The 17,511-nt window shown below is 54.6% G+C and overlaps 1 protein-coding gene across 1 annotated transcript in view; it reads right to left on the reverse strand.

Annotated features, from left to right (window-relative positions):
- The window catches only part of MROH1 (maestro heat like repeat family member 1), a 383,926-nt gene that overhangs the window by 63,812 nt on the left and 302,603 nt on the right, over positions 1 to 17,511 (reverse strand). The window contains exon 14 of the mRNA XM_063924734.1: positions 6,876 to 6,990. Within this exon, the coding sequence (XP_063780804.1) occupies positions 6,876 to 6,990 (115 nt within the window). The remainder of the gene's footprint in view (positions 1 to 6,875; positions 6,991 to 17,511) is intronic.

Genomic DNA, 17,511 nt, shown 5'->3' on the forward strand with positions numbered 1-17,511 from the left:
CACACTCTGTACCAATACACAGGAAACATCCAACCCCTTCTCTACAGTGTGACACCCATCACAGACCCGCACACTCTGTACCAATACACAGGAAACATCCAACCCCTTCTCTACAGTGTGACACCCATCACAAACCCGCACACTCTGTACCAATACACAGGAAACATCCAACCCCTTCTCTACAGTGTGACACCCATCACAGACCCGCACACTCTGTACCAGCAAACAGGAAACATCCAACCCCTTCTCTACAGTGTGACACCCATCATAGACCTGCACACTCTGTACCAGCACACAGGAAACATCCAACCCCTTCTCTACAGTGTGACACCCATCACAGACCCGCACACTCTACCAATACAGAGGAAACATCCAACCCCTTCTCTACAGTGTGATACCCATCACAGACCCGCACACTCTGTACCAATGCACAGAAAACATCCAACCCCTTCTCTACAGTGTGACACCCATCACAGACCCGCACATTCTGTACCAATACACAGGAAACAGCCAACCCCTTCTCTACAGTGTGACACCAATCACAGACCCGCACACTCTGTACCAATACACAGGAAACATCCAACCCCTTCTCTACAGTGTGACACCCATCACAGACCCGCACACTCTGTACCAATACACAGGAAACAGCCAACCCCTTCTCTACAGTGTGACACCCATCACAGACCCGAACACTCTGTACCAATACACAGGAAACATCCAACCCCTTCTCTACAGTGTGACACCCATCACAGACCCGCACACTCTGTACCAATACAGAGGAAACATCCAACCCCTTCTCTACAGTGTGACACCCATCATAGACCCGCACACTCTGTACCAATACAGAGGAAACATCCAACCCCTTCTCTACAGTGTGACACCCATCACAGACCCGAACACTCTGTACCAATACACAGGAAACATCCAACCCCTTCTCTACAGTGTGACACCCATCACAGACCCGCACACTCTGTACCAATGCACAGAAAACATCCAACCCCTTCTCTACAGTGTGACACTCATCACAAACCCGCACACTCTGTACCAATACAGAGGAAACATCCAACCCCTTCTCTACAGTGTGACACCCATCACAGACCCGCACACTCTGTACCAGCACACAGGAAACATCCAACCCCTTCTCTACAGTGTGAAACCCATCACAGACCCGCACACTCTGTACCAATACAGAGGAAACATCCAACCCCTTCTCTACAGTGTGACACCCATCACAGACCCGCACACTCTGTACCAGCACACAGGAAACATCCAACCCCTTCTCTACAGTGTGACACCCATCACAGACCCGCACACTCTGTACCAGCACACAGGAAACATCCAACCCCTTCTCTACAGTGTGACACCCATCACAGACCCGCACACTCTGTACCAATACACAGGAAACATCCAACCCCTTCTTTACAGTGTGACACCCATCACAGACCCGCACACTCTGTACCAATCCACAGGAAACATCCAACCCCTTCTCTACAGTGTGACACCCATCACAGACCCGCACACTCTGTACCAATACAGAGGAAACATCCAACCCCTTCTCTACAGTGTGACACCCATCACAGACCCGCACACACTGTACCAATACAGAGGAAACATCCAACCCCTTCTCTACAGTGTGACACCCATCACAGACCCGCACACTCTATACCAATACACAGGAAACATCCAACCCCTTCTCTACAGTGTGACACCCATCACAGACCCGCACACTCTGTACCAATACAGAGGAAACATCCAACCCCTTCTCTACAGTGTGACACCCATCACAGACCCGCACACTCTGTACCAGCACACAGGAAACATCCAACCCCTTCTCTACAGTGTGACACCCATCACAGACCCGCACACTCTGTACCAATACACAGGAAACATCCAACCCCTTCTCTACAGTGTGACACCCATCACAGACCCGCACACTCTGTACCAATACAGAGGAAACATCCAACCCCTTCTCTACAGTGTGACACCCATCACAGACCCGCACACTCTGTACCAATACAGAGGAAACATCCAACCCCTTCTCTACAGTGTGACACCCATCACAGACCCGCACACTCTGTACCAATACAGAGGAAACATCCAACCCCTTCTCTACAGTGTGACACCCATCACAGACCCGCACACTCTACCAATACAGAGGAAACATCCAACCCCTTCTCTACAGTGTGACACCCATCACAGACCCGCACACTCTGTACCAATACAGAGGAAACATCCAACCACTTCTCTACAGTGTGACACCCATCACAGACCCGAACACTCTGTACCAATACACAGGAAACATCCAACCCCTTCTCTACAGTGTGACACCCATCACAGACCCGCACACTCTGTACCAATACACAGGAAACAGCCAACCCCTTCTCTACAGTGTGACACCCATCACAGACCCGAACACTCTGTACCAATACACAGGAAACAGCCAACCCCTTCTCTACAGTGTGACACCCATCACAGACCCGCACACTCTACCAATACACAGGAAACATCCAACCCCTTCTCTACAGTGTGACACCCATCACAGACCCGCACACTCTGGACCAATACAGAGGAAACATCCAACCCCTTCTCTACAGTGTGACACCCATCACAGACACGCACATTCTGTACCAATACACAGGAAACATGTGCGGGACAATACACACTGGCTGTGAGGACGTTACCTATGTAGGGGTGTCAGTAAGGTGTAGGTTACCTGTGTAAGGGTGTCAGTAAGGTGCGGGTTACCTGTGTAGGGGTGTCAGTAAGGTGCGGGTTACCTGTGTAGGGATGTCAGTAAGGAGTGCGTTACCTGTGTAGGGGTGTCAGTAAGGTGCGGGTTACCTGTGTAGGGGTGTCAGTAAGGTGCGGGTTACCTGTGTAGGGGTGTCAGTAAGGTGCGGGTTACCTGTGTAGGGGTCAGTAAGGTGCGGGTTACCTGTGTAGGGGTGTCAGTAAGGTGTGGGTTACCTGTGTAGGGGTGTCAGTAAGGTGCGGGTTACCTGTGTAGGGGTGTCAGTAAGGTGCGGGTTGCCTCTGTATGGGTGTCAGTAAGGTGCAGGTTACCTGTGTAGGGGTGTCAGTGAGGTGCGGGTTACCTGTGTAGGGGTGTCAGTAAGGTGCGGGTTACCTGTGTAGGGGTGTCAGTAAGGTGCGGGTTACCTGTGTAGGGGTGTCAGTAAGGTGCAGGTTACCTGTGTAGGGGTGTCAGTAAGGTGCGGGTTACCTGTGTAGGGGTGTCAGTAAGGTGCGGGTTACCTGTGTAGGGGTGTCAGTAAGGTGCGGGTTACCTGTGTAGGGGTGTCAGTAAGGTGCGGGTTACCTGTGTAGGGGTGTCAGTAAGGTGCAGGTTACCTGTGTAGGGGTGTCAGTAAGGTGTAGGTTACCTGTGTAGGGGTGTCAGTAAGGTGCGGGTTACCTGTGTAGGGGTGTCAGTAAGGTGCGGGTTACCTGTGTAGGGGTGTCAGTAAGGTGCGGGTTACCTGTGTAGGGGTGTCAGTAAGGTGCGGGTTACCTGTGTAGGGGTGTCAGTAATGTCAGGGTTACCTGTGTTGGGGTGTCAGTAAGGTGCGGGTTACCTGTGTAGGGGTGTCAGTAAGGTGCGGGTTACCTGCGTAGGGTGTCAGTAAGGTGTGGATTACCTGTGTAGGGGTGTCAGTAAGGTGTAGGTTACCTGTGTAGGGGTGTCAGTAAGGTGCGGGTTACCTGTGTAGGGGTGTCCGTAAGGTGCGGGTTACCTGTGTAGGGGTGTCAGTAATGTCAGGGTTACCTGTGTTGGGGTGTCAGTAAGGTGCGGGTTACCTGTGTAGGGGTGTCAGTAAGGTGCGGGTTACCTGCGTAGGGTGTCAGTAAGGTGTGGATTACCTGTGTAGGGGTGTCAGTAAGGTGCGGATTACCTGTGTAGGGGTGTCAGTAAGGTGCGGATTACCTGTGTAGGGGTGTCAGTAAGGTGCGGGTTACCTGTGTAGGGGTGTCAGTAAGGTGCAGGTTACCTGTGTAGGGGTGTCAGTAAGGTGCGGATTACCTGTGTAGGGGTGTCAGTAAGGTGCAGGTTACCTGTGTATGGGTGTCAGTAAGGAGTGCGTTACCTGTGTAGGGGTGTCAGTAAGGTGCGGGTTACCTGTGTAGGGGTGTCAGTAAGGTGCGGGTTACCTGTGTAGGGGTGTCAGAAAGGTGCGGGTTAACTGTGTACGGGTGTCAGTAAGGTGCGGGTTACCTGTGTAGGGGTGTCAGTAAGGTGCGGGTTACCTGTGTAGGGGTGTCAGTAAGGTGCGGGTTACCTGTGTAGGGGTGTCGGTAAGGTGCGGGTTACCTGTGTAGGGGTGTCAGTAAGGTGTGGATTACCTGTGTAGGGGTGTCAGTAAGGTGCGGGTTACCTGTGTAGGGGTGTCAGTAAGGTGCGGGTTACCTGTGTAGGGGTGTCAGTAAGGTGCGGGTTACCTGTGTAGGGGTGTCAGTAAGGTGCAGGTTACCTGTGTAGGGGTGTCAGTAAGGTGCGGGTTACCTGTGTAGGGGTGTCAGTAAGGTGCGGGTTACCTGTGTAGGGGTGTCAGTAAGGTGCAGGTTACCTGTGTAGGGGTGTCAGTAAGGTGTGGATTACCTGTGTAGGGGTGTCAGTAAGGTGCGGGTTACCTGTGTAGGGGTGTCAGTAAGGTGTGGATTACCTGTGTAGGGGTGTCAGTAAGGTGCGGGTTACCTGTGTAGGGGTGTCAGTAAGGTGTGGATTACCTGTGTAGGGGTGTCAGTAAGGTGCGGGTTACCTGTGTAGGGGTGTCAGTAAGGTGCAGGTTACCTGTGTAGGGGTGTCAGTAAGGTGCGGGTTACCTGTGTAGGGGTGTCAGTAATGTCAGTAAGGTGCGGGTTACCTGTGTTGGGGTGTCAGTAAGGTGCGGGTTACCTGTGTAGGGGTGTCAGTAAGGTGCGGGTTACCTGCGTAGGGTGTCAGTAAGGTGCGGATTACCTGTGTAGGGGTGTCAGTAAGGTACGGATTACCTGTGTATGGGTGTCAGTAAGGTGCGGATTACCTGTGTAGGGGTGTCAGTAAGGTGCGGATTACCTGTGTAGGGGTGTCAGTAAGGTGCAGGTTACCCATGGTGCGGGTTACCTGTGAAGGGGTGTCAGTAAGGTGCGGGTTACCTGTGTAGGGGTGTCAGTAAGGTGCAGGTTACCTGTGTAGGGGTGTCAGTAAGGAGTGCGTTACCTGTGTAGGGGTGTCAGTAAGGTGCGGGTTACCTGTGTAGGGGTGTCAGTAAGGTGCGGGTTACCTGTGTAGGGGTGTCAGTAAGGTGCAGGTTACCTGTGTATGGGTGTCAGTAAGGAGTGCGTTACCTGTGTAGGGGTGTCAGTAAGGTGCGGGTTACCTGTGTAGGGGTGTCAGTAAGGTGCGGGTTACCTGTGTAGGGGTGTCAGTAAGGTGCGGGTTACCTGTGTAGGGGTGTCAGTAAGGTGCGGGTTACCTGTGTAGGGGTGTCAGTAAGGTGCGGGTTACCTGTGTAGGGGTGTCAGTAAGGTGCGGGTTACCTGTGTAGGGGTGTCAGTAAGGTGCGGGTTACCTGTGTAGGGGTGTCAGTAAGGTGCGGGTTACCTGTGTAGGGGTGTCAGTAAGGTGCGGGTTACCTGTGTAGGGGTGTCAGTAAGGTGCGGGTTACCTGTGTAGGGGTGTCAGTAAGGTGCGGGTTACCTGTGTAGGGGTGTCAGTAAGGTGCAGGTTACCTGTGTATGGGTGTCAGTAAGGAGTGCGTTACCTGTGTAGGGGTGTCAGTAAGGTGCGGGTTACCTGTGTAGGGGTGTCAGTAAGGTGCGGGTTACCTGTGTAGGGGTGTCAGTAAGGTGCGGGTTACCTGTGTAGGGGTGTCAGTAAGGTGCGGGTTACCTGTGTAGGGGTGTCAGTAAGGTGCGGGTTACCTGTGTAGGGGTGTCAGTAAGGTGCGGGTTACCTGTGTAGTGGTGTCAGTAAGGTGCAGGTTACCTGTGTATGGGTGTCAGTAAGGAGTGCGTTACCTGTGTAGGGGTGTCAGTAAGGTGCGGGTTACCTGTGTAGGGGTGTCAGTAAGGTGCGGGTTACCTGTGTAGGGGTGTCAGTAAGGTGCGGGTTACCTGTGAAGGGGTGTCAGTAAGGTGCGGGTTACCTGTGTATGGGTGTCAGTAAGGTGCGGGTTACCTGTGAAGGGGTGTCAGTAAGGTGCAGGTTACCTGTGTAGGGGTGTCAGTAAGGTGCGGGTTACCTGTGTAGGGGTGTCAGTAAGGTGCGGGTTACCTGTGTAGGGGTGTCAGTAAGGAGTGCGTTACCTGTGTAGGGGTGTCAGTAAGGTGCGGGTTACCTGTGTAGGGGTGTCAGTAAGGTGCGGGTTACCTGTGTAGGGGTGTCAGTAAGGTGCGGGTTACCTGTGTAGGGGTGTCAGTAAGGTGCGGGTTACCTGTGTAGGGGTGTCAGTAAGGTGCGGGTTACCTGTGTAGGGGTGTCAGTAAGGTGCAGGTTACCTGTGTATGGGTGTCAGTAAGGAGTGCGTTACCTGTGTAGGGGTGTCAGTAAGGTGCGGGTTACCTGTGTAGGGGTGTCAGTAAGGTGTAGGTTACCTGTGTAGGGGTGTCAGTAAGGTGCGGGTTACCTGTGTAGGGGTGTCAGTGAGGTGCGGGTTACCTGTGTAGGGGTGTCAGTAAGGTGCGGGTTACCTGTGTAGGGGTGTCAGTAAGGTGCGGGTTACCTGTGTAGGGGTGTCAGTAAGGTGCGGGTTACCTGTGTAGGGGTGTCAGTAAGGTGCGGGTAACCTGTGTAGGGGTGTCAGTAAGGTGCGGGTTACCTGTGTAGGGGTGTCAGTAAGGTGGGCGCACTATACATATCAGCAGTAATCAGATCTCCCCTCCCCCGGAGCTCTGACCTGAGCGAGGAAAGCCGTAGCAGTGATACGCTGACTGTCATAGACACTGCTTAGTGCGGACTGCAGACTCTTAATGATGATTGGAAGCTTCGGACCAGCGTACCGCACCATGGATCTGCAAGACAAAACACAGCTGGAGGATAGAATGTGTAAGAAGTGCACGCCGCAGGGAGAGACCGTATTCCATGTATCAGGGGAAAGAGCGGCGCCCAACCTCACGCTAACTGGGGACAAGTGAAATGACTGCGGCTTGGATCACTCAGAAAACTTAGACTCTTCCAGAATGACCAGACAGCTGTAGTCAGAAATGTGTCACTCATATCGTCACACAGCCCACATACAATATAAAGAGTCTAGAACCACAGGTACAACGTGCTCTTACGGCACCCTGGCCAGATGGCTGGAAGAAGTATTCAACCACCTAAATATTCAGCATTTGTCTGTGTTACATGTGGTCTGTAGTAATGAGTCACAGGCAGGGCTGGAGCCGGTCTGTAGTAATGAGACACAGGTAGCGCTGGAGCCGGTCTGTAGTAATGAGTCACAGGCAGCGCTGGAGCCGGTCTGTAGTAATGATTCACAGCAGGGCTGGAACCGGTCTGTAGTAATGAGTCACAGGCATCGATGGAGCCGGTCTGTAGTAATGAGTCACAGGCAGTGCTGGATACGGTCTGTAGTAATGAGTCACAGGCAGGGCTGGAGCCGGTCTGTAGTAATGAGTCACAGGCAGGGCTGGAGCCGGTCTGTAGTAATGAGTCACAGGCAGCGCTGGAGCCGGTCTGTAGTAATGAGTCACAGGCAGGGCTGGAGCCGGTCTGTAGTAATGAGTCACAGTCAGCGCTGGAGCCGGTCTGTAGTAATGAGTCACAGGCAGCAGTGGAGCTGGTGTGTAGTAATGAGTCACATGCAGCAGTGGAGCTGGTGTGTAGTAATGAGTCACAGGCAGCGATGGAGCTGGTCTGTAGTAATGAGTCACAGGCAGGGCTGGAGCCGGTCTGTAGTAATGAGTCACAGGCAGCGCTGGAACCGGTCTGTAGTAATAACTCACAGGCAGCGATGGAGCCGGTCTGTAGTAATGAGTCACAGGCAGGGCTGGAGCTGGTCTGTAGTAATGAGTCACAGGCAGGGATGGAGCTGGTGTGTAGTAATGACTCACAGGCAGCGATGGAGCCCGTCTGTAGTAATGAGTCACAGGCAGCGCTGGAGCTGGTTTGTAGTAATGAGTCACAGGCAGGACTGGAGCCGGTCTGTAGTAATGAGTCACAGGCAGCAGTGGAGCTGGTGTGTAGTAATGAGTCACATGCAGCAGTGGAGCCGGTCTGTAGTAATGAGTCACAGGCAGGGCTGGAGCCGGTCTGTAGTAATGAGTCACAGGCAGCAGTGGAGCTGGTGTGTAGTAATGAGTCACAGGCAGGGCTGGAGCCGGTCTGTAGTAATGAGTCACAGGCAGGGCTGGAGCCGGTCTGTAGTAATGAGTCACAGGCAGTGCTGGATACGGTCTGTAGTAATGAGTCACAGGCAGGGCTGGAGCCGGTCTGTAGTAATGAGTCACAGGCAGGGCTGGAGCCGGTCTGTAGTAATGAGTCACAGGCAGCGCTGGAGCCGGTCTGTAGTAATGAGTCACAGGCAGGGCTGGAGCCGGTCTGTAGTAATGAGTCACAGGCAGCGCTTGAGCTGGTCTGTAGTACTGAGTCACAGGCAGGGCTGGAGCTGGTCTGTAGTAATGACTCACAGGCAGCGATGGAGCCGGCCTGTAGTAATAACTCACAGGCAGCGATGGAGCCGGTCTGTAGTAATGAATCACAGGCAGGGCTGGAGCTGGTCTGTAGTAATGAGTCACAGGCAGGGCTGGAGCCGGTCTCTAGTAATGAGTCACAGGCAGGGCTGGAGCCGGTCTGTAGTAATGAGTCACAGGCAGGGCTGGAGCCGGTCTGTAGTAATGAGTCACAGGCAGGGCTGGAGCCGGTCTGTAGTAATGAGTCACAGGCAGGGCTGGAGCCGGTCTGTAGTAATGAGTCACAGGCAGTGCTGGATACGGTCTGTAGTAATGAGTCACAGGCAGGGCTGGAGCCGGTCTGTAGTAATGAGTCACAGGCAGGGCTGGAGCCGGTCTGTAGTAATGAGTCACAGGCAGCGCTGGAGCCGGTCTGTAGTAATGAGTCACAGGCAGGGCTGGAGCCGGTCTGTAGTAATGAGTCACAGGCAGGGCTGGAGCCGGTCTGTAGTAATGAGTCACAGGCAGCGCTGGAGCCGGTCTGTAGTAATGAGTCACAGGCAGCAGTGGAGCTGGTGTGTAGTAATGAGTCACATGCAGCAGTGGAGCTGGTGTGTAGTAATGAGTCACAGGCAGGGCTGGAGCCGGTCTGTAGTAATGAGTCACAGGCAGCGCTGGAGCCGGTCTGTAGTAATGAGTCACAGGCAGCAGTGGAGCTGGTGTGTAGTAATGAGTCACATGCAGCAGTGGAGCTGGTCTGTAGTAATGAGTCACAGGCAGGGCTGGAGCCGGTCTGTAGTAATGAGTCACAGGCAGCGCTGGAGCCGGTCTGTAGTAATGAGTCACAGGCAGCAGTGGAGCTGGTGTGTAGTAATGAGTCACATGCAGCAGTGGAGCTGGTGTGTAGTAATGAGTCACAGGCAGGGCTGGAGCCGGTCTGTAGTAATGAGTCACAGGCAGCGCTGGAGCCGGTCTGCAGTAATGAATCACAGCAGGGCTGGAGCCGGTTTGTAGTAATGAGTCACAGGCATCGATGGAGCCGGTCTGTAGTAATGAGTCACAGGCAGGGCTGGAGCTGGTCTGTAGTACTGAGTCACAGGCAGGGCTGGAGCTGGTCTGTAGTAATGACTCACAGGCAGCGATGGAGCTGGCCTGTAGTAATAACTCACAGGCAGCGATGGAGCCGGTCTGTAGTAATGAGTCACAGGCAGGGCTGGAGCCGGTCTGTAGTAATGAGTCACAGGCAGGGCTGGAGCCGGTCTGTAGTAATGAGTCACAGGCAGGGCTGGAGCCGGTCTGTAGTAATGAGTCACAGGCAGGGCTGGAGCCGGTCTGTAGTAATGAGTCACAGGCAGTGCTGGATACGGTCTGTAGTAATGAGTCACAGGCAGGGCTGGAGCCGGTCTGTAGTAATGAGTCACAGGCAGGGCTGGAGCCGGTCTGTAGTAATGAGTCACAGGCAGGGCTGGAGCTGGTCTGTAGTAATGGGTCACAGGCAGGGCTGGAGCCGGTCTGTAGTAATGAGTCACAGGCAGGGCTGGAGCCGGTCTGTAGTAATGAGTCACAGGCAGCGCTGGAGCCGGTCTGTAGTAATGAGTCACAGGCAGGGCTGGAGCCGGTCTCTAGTAATGAGTCACAGGCAGGGCTGGAGCCGGTCTGTAGTAATGAGTCACAGGCAGGGCTGGAGCCGGTGTGTAGTAATGACTCACAGGCAGCGATGGAGCCCATCTGTAGTAATGAGTCACAGGCAGTGCTGGAGCTGGTCTGTAGTAATGAGTCACAGGCAGGACTGGAGCCGGTCTGTAGTAATGAGTCACAGGCAGCAGTGGAGCTGGTGTGTAGTAATGAGTCACAGGCAGGGCTGGAGCCGGTCTGTAGTAATGAGTCACAGGCAGCAGTGGAGCTGGTGTGTAGTAATGAGTCACAGGCAGGGCTGGAGCCGGTCTGTAGTAATGAGTCACAGGCAGGGCTGGAGCCGGTCTGTAGTAATGAGTCACAGGCAGTGCTGGATACGGTCTGTAGTAATGAGTCACAGGCAGGGCTGGAGCCGGTCTGTAGTAATGAGTCACAGGCAGGGCTGGAGCCGGTCTGTAGTAATGAGTCACAGGCAGCGCTGGAGCCGGTCTGTAGTAATGAGTCACAGGCAGGGCTGGAGCCGGTCTGTAGTAATGACTCACAGGCAGCGATGGAGCCGGCCTGTAGTAATAACTCACAGGCAGCGATGGAGCCGGTCTGTAGTAATGAATCACAGGCAGGGCTGGAGCCGGTCTGTAGTAATGAGTCACAGGCAGGGCTGGAGCCGGTCTCTAGTAATGAGTCACAGGCAGGGCTGGAGCCGGTCTCTAGTAATGAGTCACAGGCAGGGCTGGAGCCGGTCTGTAGTAATGAGTCACAGGCAGGGCTGGAGCCGGTCTGTAGTAATGAGTCACAGGCAGTGCTGGATACGGTCTGTAGTAATGAGTCACAGGCAGGGCTGGAGCCGGTCTGTAGTAATGAGTCACAGGCAGGGCTGGAGCCGGTCTGTAGTAATGAGTCACAGGCAGCGCTGGAGCCGGTCTGTAGTAATGAGTCACAGGCAGCGCTGGAGCCGGTCTGTAGTAATGAATCACAGCAGGGCTGGAGCCGGTTTGTAGTAATGAGTCACAGGCATCGATGGAGCCGGTCTGTAGTAATGAGTCACAGGCAGGGCTGGAGCTGGTCTGTAGTACTGAGTCACAGGCAGGGCTGGAGCTGGTCTGTAGTAATGACTCACAGGCAGCGATGGAGCTGGCCTGTAGTAATAACTCACAGGCAGTGATGGAGCCGGTCTGTAGTAATGAGTCACAGGCAGGGCTGGAGCCGGTCTGTAGTAATGAGTCACAGGCAGGGCTGGAGCCGGTCTGTAGTAATGAGTCACAGGCAGGGCTGGAGCCGGTCTGTAGTAATGAGTCACAGGCAGGGCTGGAGCCGGTCTGTAGTAATGAGTCACAGGCAGTGCTGGATACGGTCTGTAGTAATGAGTCACAGGCAGGGCTGGAGCCGGTCTGTAGTAATGAGTCACAGGCAGGGCTGGAGCCGGTCTGTAGTAATGAGTCACAGGCAGGGCTGGAGCTGGTCTGTAGTAATGGGTCACAGGCAGGGCTGGAGCCGGTCTGTAGTAATGAGTCACAGGCAGGGCTGGAGCCGGTCTGTAGTAATGAGTCACAGGCAGCGCTGGAGCCGGTCTGTAGTAATGAGTCACAGGCAGGGCTGGAGCCGGTCTCTAGTAATGAGTCACAGGCAGGGCTGGAGCCGGTCTGTAGTAATGAGTCACAGGCAGGGCTGGAGCCGGTGTGTAGTAATGACTCACAGGCAGCGATGGAGCCCATCTGTAGTAATGAGTCACAGGCAGTGCTGGAGCTGGTCTGTAGTAATGAGTCACAGGCAGGACTGGAGCCGGTCTGTAGTAATGAGTCACAGGCAGCACTGGAGCTGGTGTGTAGTAATGAGTCACAGGCAGGGCTGGAGCCGGTCTGTAGTAATGAGTCACAGGCAGCAGTGGAGCTGGTGTGTAGTAATGAGTCACAGGCAGGGCTGGAGCCGGTCTGTAGTAATGAGTCACAGGCAGGGCTGGAGCCGGTCTGTAGTAATGAGTCACAGGCAGTGCTGGATACGGTCTGTAGTAATGAGTCACAGGCAGGGCTGGAGCCGGTCTGTAGTAATGAGTCACAGGCAGGGCTGGAGCCGGTCTGTAGTAATGACTCACAGGCAGCGATGGAGCCGGCCTGTAGTAATAACTCACAGGCAGCGATGGAGCCGGTCTGTAGTAATGAATCACAGGCAGGGCTGGAGCCGGTCTGTAGTAATGAGTCACAGGCAGGGCTGGAGCCGGTCTCTAGTAATGAGTCACAGGCAGGGCTGGAGCCGGTCTCTAGTAATGAGTCACAGGCAGGGCTGGAGCCGGTCTGTAGTAATGAGTCACAGGCAGGGCTGGAGCCGGTCTGTAGTAATGAGTCACAGGCAGTGCTGGATACGGTCTGTAGTAATGAGTCACAGGCAGGGCTGGAGCCGGTCTGTAGTAATGAGTCACAGGCAGGGCTGGAGCCGGTCTGTAGTAATGAGTCACAGGCAGCGCTGGAGCCGGTCTGTAGTAATGAGTCACAGGCAGGGCTGGAGCAGGTCTGTAGTAATGAGTCACAGGCAGCGCTGGAGCCGGTCTGTAGTAATGAGTCACAGGCAGCAGTGGAGCTGGTGTGTAGTAATGAGTCACATGCAGCAGTGGAGCTGGTGTGTAGTAATGAGTCACAGGCAGCGATGGAGCTGGTCTGTAGTAATGAGTCACAGGCAGCGCTGGAGCCGGTCTGTAGTAATGAGTCACAGGCAGCAGTGGAGCTGGTGTGTAGTAATGAGTCACATGCAGCAGTGGAGCTGGTCTGTAGTAATGAGTCACAGGCAGGGCTGGAGCCGGTCTGTAGTAATGAGTCACAGGCAGCGCTGGAGCCGGTCTGTAGTAATGAGTCACAGGCAGCAGTGGAGCTGGTGTGTAGTAATGAGTCACATGCAGCAGTGGAGCTGGTGTGTAGTAATGAGTCACAGGCAGGGCTGGAGCCGGTCTGTAGTAATGAGTCACAGGCAGCGCTGGAGCCGGTCTGTAGTAATGATTCACAGCAGGGCTGGAGCCGGTCTGTAGTAATGAGTCACAGGCATCGATGGAGCCGGTCTGTAGTAATGAGTCACAGGCAGCGCTTGAGCTGGTCTGTAGTACCGAGTCACAGGCAGGGCTGGAGCTGGTCTGTAGTAATGACTCACAGGCAGCGATGGAGCTGGCCTGTAGTAATAACTCACAGGCAGCGATGGAGCCGGTCTGTAGTAATGAGTCACAGGCAGGGCTGGAGCTGGTCTGTAGTAATGAGTCACAGGCAGGGATGGAGCTGGTGTGTAGTAATGAGTCACAGGCAGCAGTGGAGCTGGTGTGTAGTAATGAGTCACATGCAGCAGTGGAGCTGGTGTGTAGTAATGAGTCACAGGCAGGGCTGGAGCCGGTCTGTAGTAATGACTCACAGGCAGCGATGGAGCCGGCCTGTAGTAATAACTCACAGGCAGCGATGGAGCCGGTCTGTAGTAATGAGTCACAGGCAGGGCTGGAGCTGGTCTGTAGTAATGAGTCACAGGCAGGGCTGGAGCCGGTCTGTAGTAATGAGTCACAGGCAGGGCTGGAGCCGGTCTGTAGTAATGAGTCACAGGCAGCGCTGGAGCCGGTCTGTAGTAATGATTCACAGCAGGGCTGGAGCCGGTCTGTAGTAATGAGTCACAGGCATCGATGGAGCCGGTCTGTAGTAATGAGTCACAGGCAGTGCTGGATACGGTCTGTAGTAATGAGTCACAGGCAGGGCTGGAGCCGGTCTGTAGTAATGAGTCACAGGCAGGGCTGGAGCCGGTCTGTAGTAATGAGTCACAGGCAGCGCTGGAGCCGGTCTGTAGTAATGAGTCACAGGCAGGGCTGGAGCCGGTCTGTAGTAATGAGTCACAGTCAGCGCTGGAGCCGGTCTGTAGTAATGAGTCACAGGCAGCAGTGGAGCTGGTGTGTAGTAATGAGTCACATGCAGCAGTGGAGCTGGTGTGTAGTAATGAGTCACAGGCAGCGATGGAGCTGGTCTGTAGTAATGAGTCACAGGCAGGGCTGGAGCCGGTCTGTAGTAATGAGTCACAGGCAGCGCTGGAACCGGTCTGTAGTAATAACTCACAGGCAGCGATGGAGCCGGTCTGTAGTAATGAGTCACAGGCAGGGCTGGAGCTGGTCTGTAGTAATGAGTCACAGGCAGGGATGGAGCTGGTGTGTAGTAATGACTCACAGGCAGCGATGGAGCCCGTCTGTAGTAATGAGTCACAGGCAGCGCTGGAGCTGGTTTGTAGTAATGAGTCACAGGCAGGACTGGAGCCGGTCTGTAGTAATGAGTCACAGGCAGCAGTGGAGCTGGTGTGTAGTAATGAGTCACATGCAGCAGTGGAGCTGGTGTGTAGTAATGAGTCACAGGCAGGGCTGGAGCCGGTCTGTAGTAATGAGTCACAGGCAGTAGTGGAGCTGGTGTGTAGTAATGAGTCACAGGCAGGGCTGGAGCCGGTCTGTAGTAATGAGTCACAGGCAGGGCTGGAGCCGGTCTGTAGTAATGAGTCACAGGCAGTGCTGGATACGGTCTGTAGTAATGAGTCACAGGCAGGGCTGGAGCCGGTCTGTAGTAATGAGTCACAGGCAGGGCTGGAGCCGGTCTGTAGTAATGAGTCACAGGCAGCGCTGGAGCCGGTCTGTAGTAATGAGTCACAGGCAGGGCTGGAGCCGGTCTGTAGTAATGAGTCACAGGCAGCGCTTGAGCTGGTCTGTAGTACTGAGTCACAGGCAGGGCTGGAGCTGGTCTGTAGTAATGACTCACAGGCAGCGATGGAGCCGGCCTGTAGTAATAACTCACAGGCAGCGATGGAGCCGGTCTGTAGTAATGAATCACAGGCAGGGCTGGAGCCGGTCTGTAGTAATGAGTCACAGGCAGGGCTGGAGCCGGTCTCTAGTAATGAGTCACAGGCAGGGCTGGAGCCGGTCTGTAGTAATGAGTCACAGGCAGGGCTGGAGCCGGTCTGTAGTAATGAGTCACAGGCAGGGCTGGAGCCGGTCTGTAGTAATGAGTCACAGGCAGGGCTGGAGCCGGTCTGTAGTAATGAGTCACAGGCAGTGCTGGATACGGTCTGTAGTAATGAGTCACAGGCAGGGCTGGAGCCGGTCTGTAGTAATGAGTCACAGGCAGGGCTGGAGCCGGTCTGTAGTAATGAGTCACAGGCAGCGCTGGAGCCGGTCTGTAGTAATGAGTCACAGGCAGGGCTGGAGCCGGTCTGTAGTAATGAGTCACAGGCAGGGCTGGAGCCGGTCTGTAGTAATGAGTCACAGGCAGCGCTGGAGCCGGTCTGTAGTAATGAGTCACAGGCAGCAGTGGAGCTGGTGTGTAGTAATGAGTCACATGCAGCAGTGGAGCTGGTGTGTAGTAATGAGTCACAGGCAAGGCTGGAGCCGGTCTGTAGTAATGAGTCACAGGCAGCGCTGGAGCCGGTCTGTAGTAATGAGTCACAGGCAGCAGTGGAGCTGGTGTGTAGTAATGAGTCACATGCAGCAGTGGAGCTGGTCTGTAGTAATGAGTCACAGGCAGGGCTGGAGCCGGTCTGTAGTAATGAGTCACAGGCAGCGCTGGAGCCGGTCTGTAGTAATGAGTCACAGGCAGCAGTGGAGCTGGTGTGTAGTAATGAGTCACATGCAGCAGTGGAGCTGGTGTGTAGTAATGAGTCACAGGCAGGGCTGGAGCCGGTCTGTAGTAATGAGTCACAGGCAGCGCTGGAGCCGGTCTGTAGTAATGAATCACAGCAGGGCTGGAGCCGGTTTGTAGTAATGAGTCACAGGCATCGATGGAGCCGGTCTGTAGTAATGAGTCACAGGCAGGGCTGGAGCTGGTCTGTAGTACTGAGTCACAGGCAGGGCTGGAGCTGGTCTGTAGTAATGACTCACAGGCAGCGATGGAGCTGGCCTGTAGTAATAACTCACAGGCAGCGATGGAGCCGGTCTGTAGTAATGAGTCACAGGCAGGGCTGGAGCCGGTCTGTAGTAATGAGTCACAGGCAGGGCTGGAGCCGGTCTGTAGTAATGAGTCACAGGCAGGGCTGGAGCCGGTCTGTAGTAATGAGTCACAGGCAGGGCTGGAGCCGGTCTGTAGTAATGAGTCACAGGCAGTGCTGGATACGGTCTGTAGTAATGAGTCACAGGCAGGGCTGGAGCCGGTCTGTAGTAATGAGTCACAGGCAGGGCTGGAGCCGGTCTGTAGTAATGAGTCACAGGCAGCGCTGGAGCCGGTCTGTAGTAATGAGTCACAGGCAGGGCTGGAGCCGGTCTGTAGTAATGACTCACAGGCAGCGATGGAGCCGGCCTGTAGTAATAACTCACAGGCAGCGATGGAGCCGGTCTGTAGTAATGAATCACAGGCAGGGCTGGAGCCGGTCTGTAGTAATGAGTCACAGGCAGGGCTGGAGCCGGTCTCTAGTAATGAGTCACAGGCAGGGCTGGAGCCGGTCTCTAGTAATGAGTCACAGGCAGGGCTGGAGCCGGTCTGTAGTAATGAGTCACAGGCAGGGCTGGAGCCGGTCTGTAGTAATGAGTCACAGGCAGTGCTGGATACGGTCTGTAGTAATGAGTCACAGGCAGGGCTGGAGCCGGTCTGTAGTAATGAGTCACAGGCAGGGCTGGAGCCGGTCTGTAGTAATGAGTCACAGGCAGCGCTGGAGCCGGTCTGTAGTAATGAGTCACAGGCAGGGCTGGAGCAGGTCTGTAGTAATGAGTCACAGGCAGCGCTGGAGCCGGTCTGTAGTAATGAGTCACAGGCAGCAGTGGAGCTGGTGTGTAGTAATGAGTCACATGCAGCAGTGGAGCTGGTCTGTAGTAATGAGTCACAGGCAGGGCTGGAGCCGGTCTGTAGTAATGAGTCACAGGCAGCGCTGGAGCCGGTCTGTAGTAATGAGTCACAGGCAGCAGTGGAGCTGGTGTGTAGTAATGAGTCACATGCAGCAGTGGAGCTGGTGTGTAGTAATGAGTCACAGGCAGGGCTGGAGCCGGTCTGTAGTAATGAGTCACAGGCAGCGCTGGAGCCGGTCTGTAGTAATGATTCACAGCAGGGCTGGAGCCGGTCTGTAGTAATGAGTCACAGGCATCGATGGAGCCGGTCTGTAGTAATGAGTCACAGGCAGCGCTTGAGCTGGTCTGTAGTACTGAGTCACAGGCAGGGCTGGAGCTGGTCTGTAGTAATGACTCACAGGCAGCGATGGAGCTGGCCTGTAGTAATAACTCACAGGCAGCGATGGAGCCGGTCTGTAGTAATGAGTCACAGGCAGGGCTGGAGCTGGTCTGTAGTAATGAGTCACAGGCAGGGATGGAGCTGG

This window comes from Pseudophryne corroboree, chromosome 5, assembly GCF_028390025.1.
Source record: "Pseudophryne corroboree isolate aPseCor3 chromosome 5, aPseCor3.hap2, whole genome shotgun sequence".
Classification (NCBI taxonomy): Eukaryota; Metazoa; Chordata; class Amphibia; order Anura; family Myobatrachidae; genus Pseudophryne; species Pseudophryne corroboree.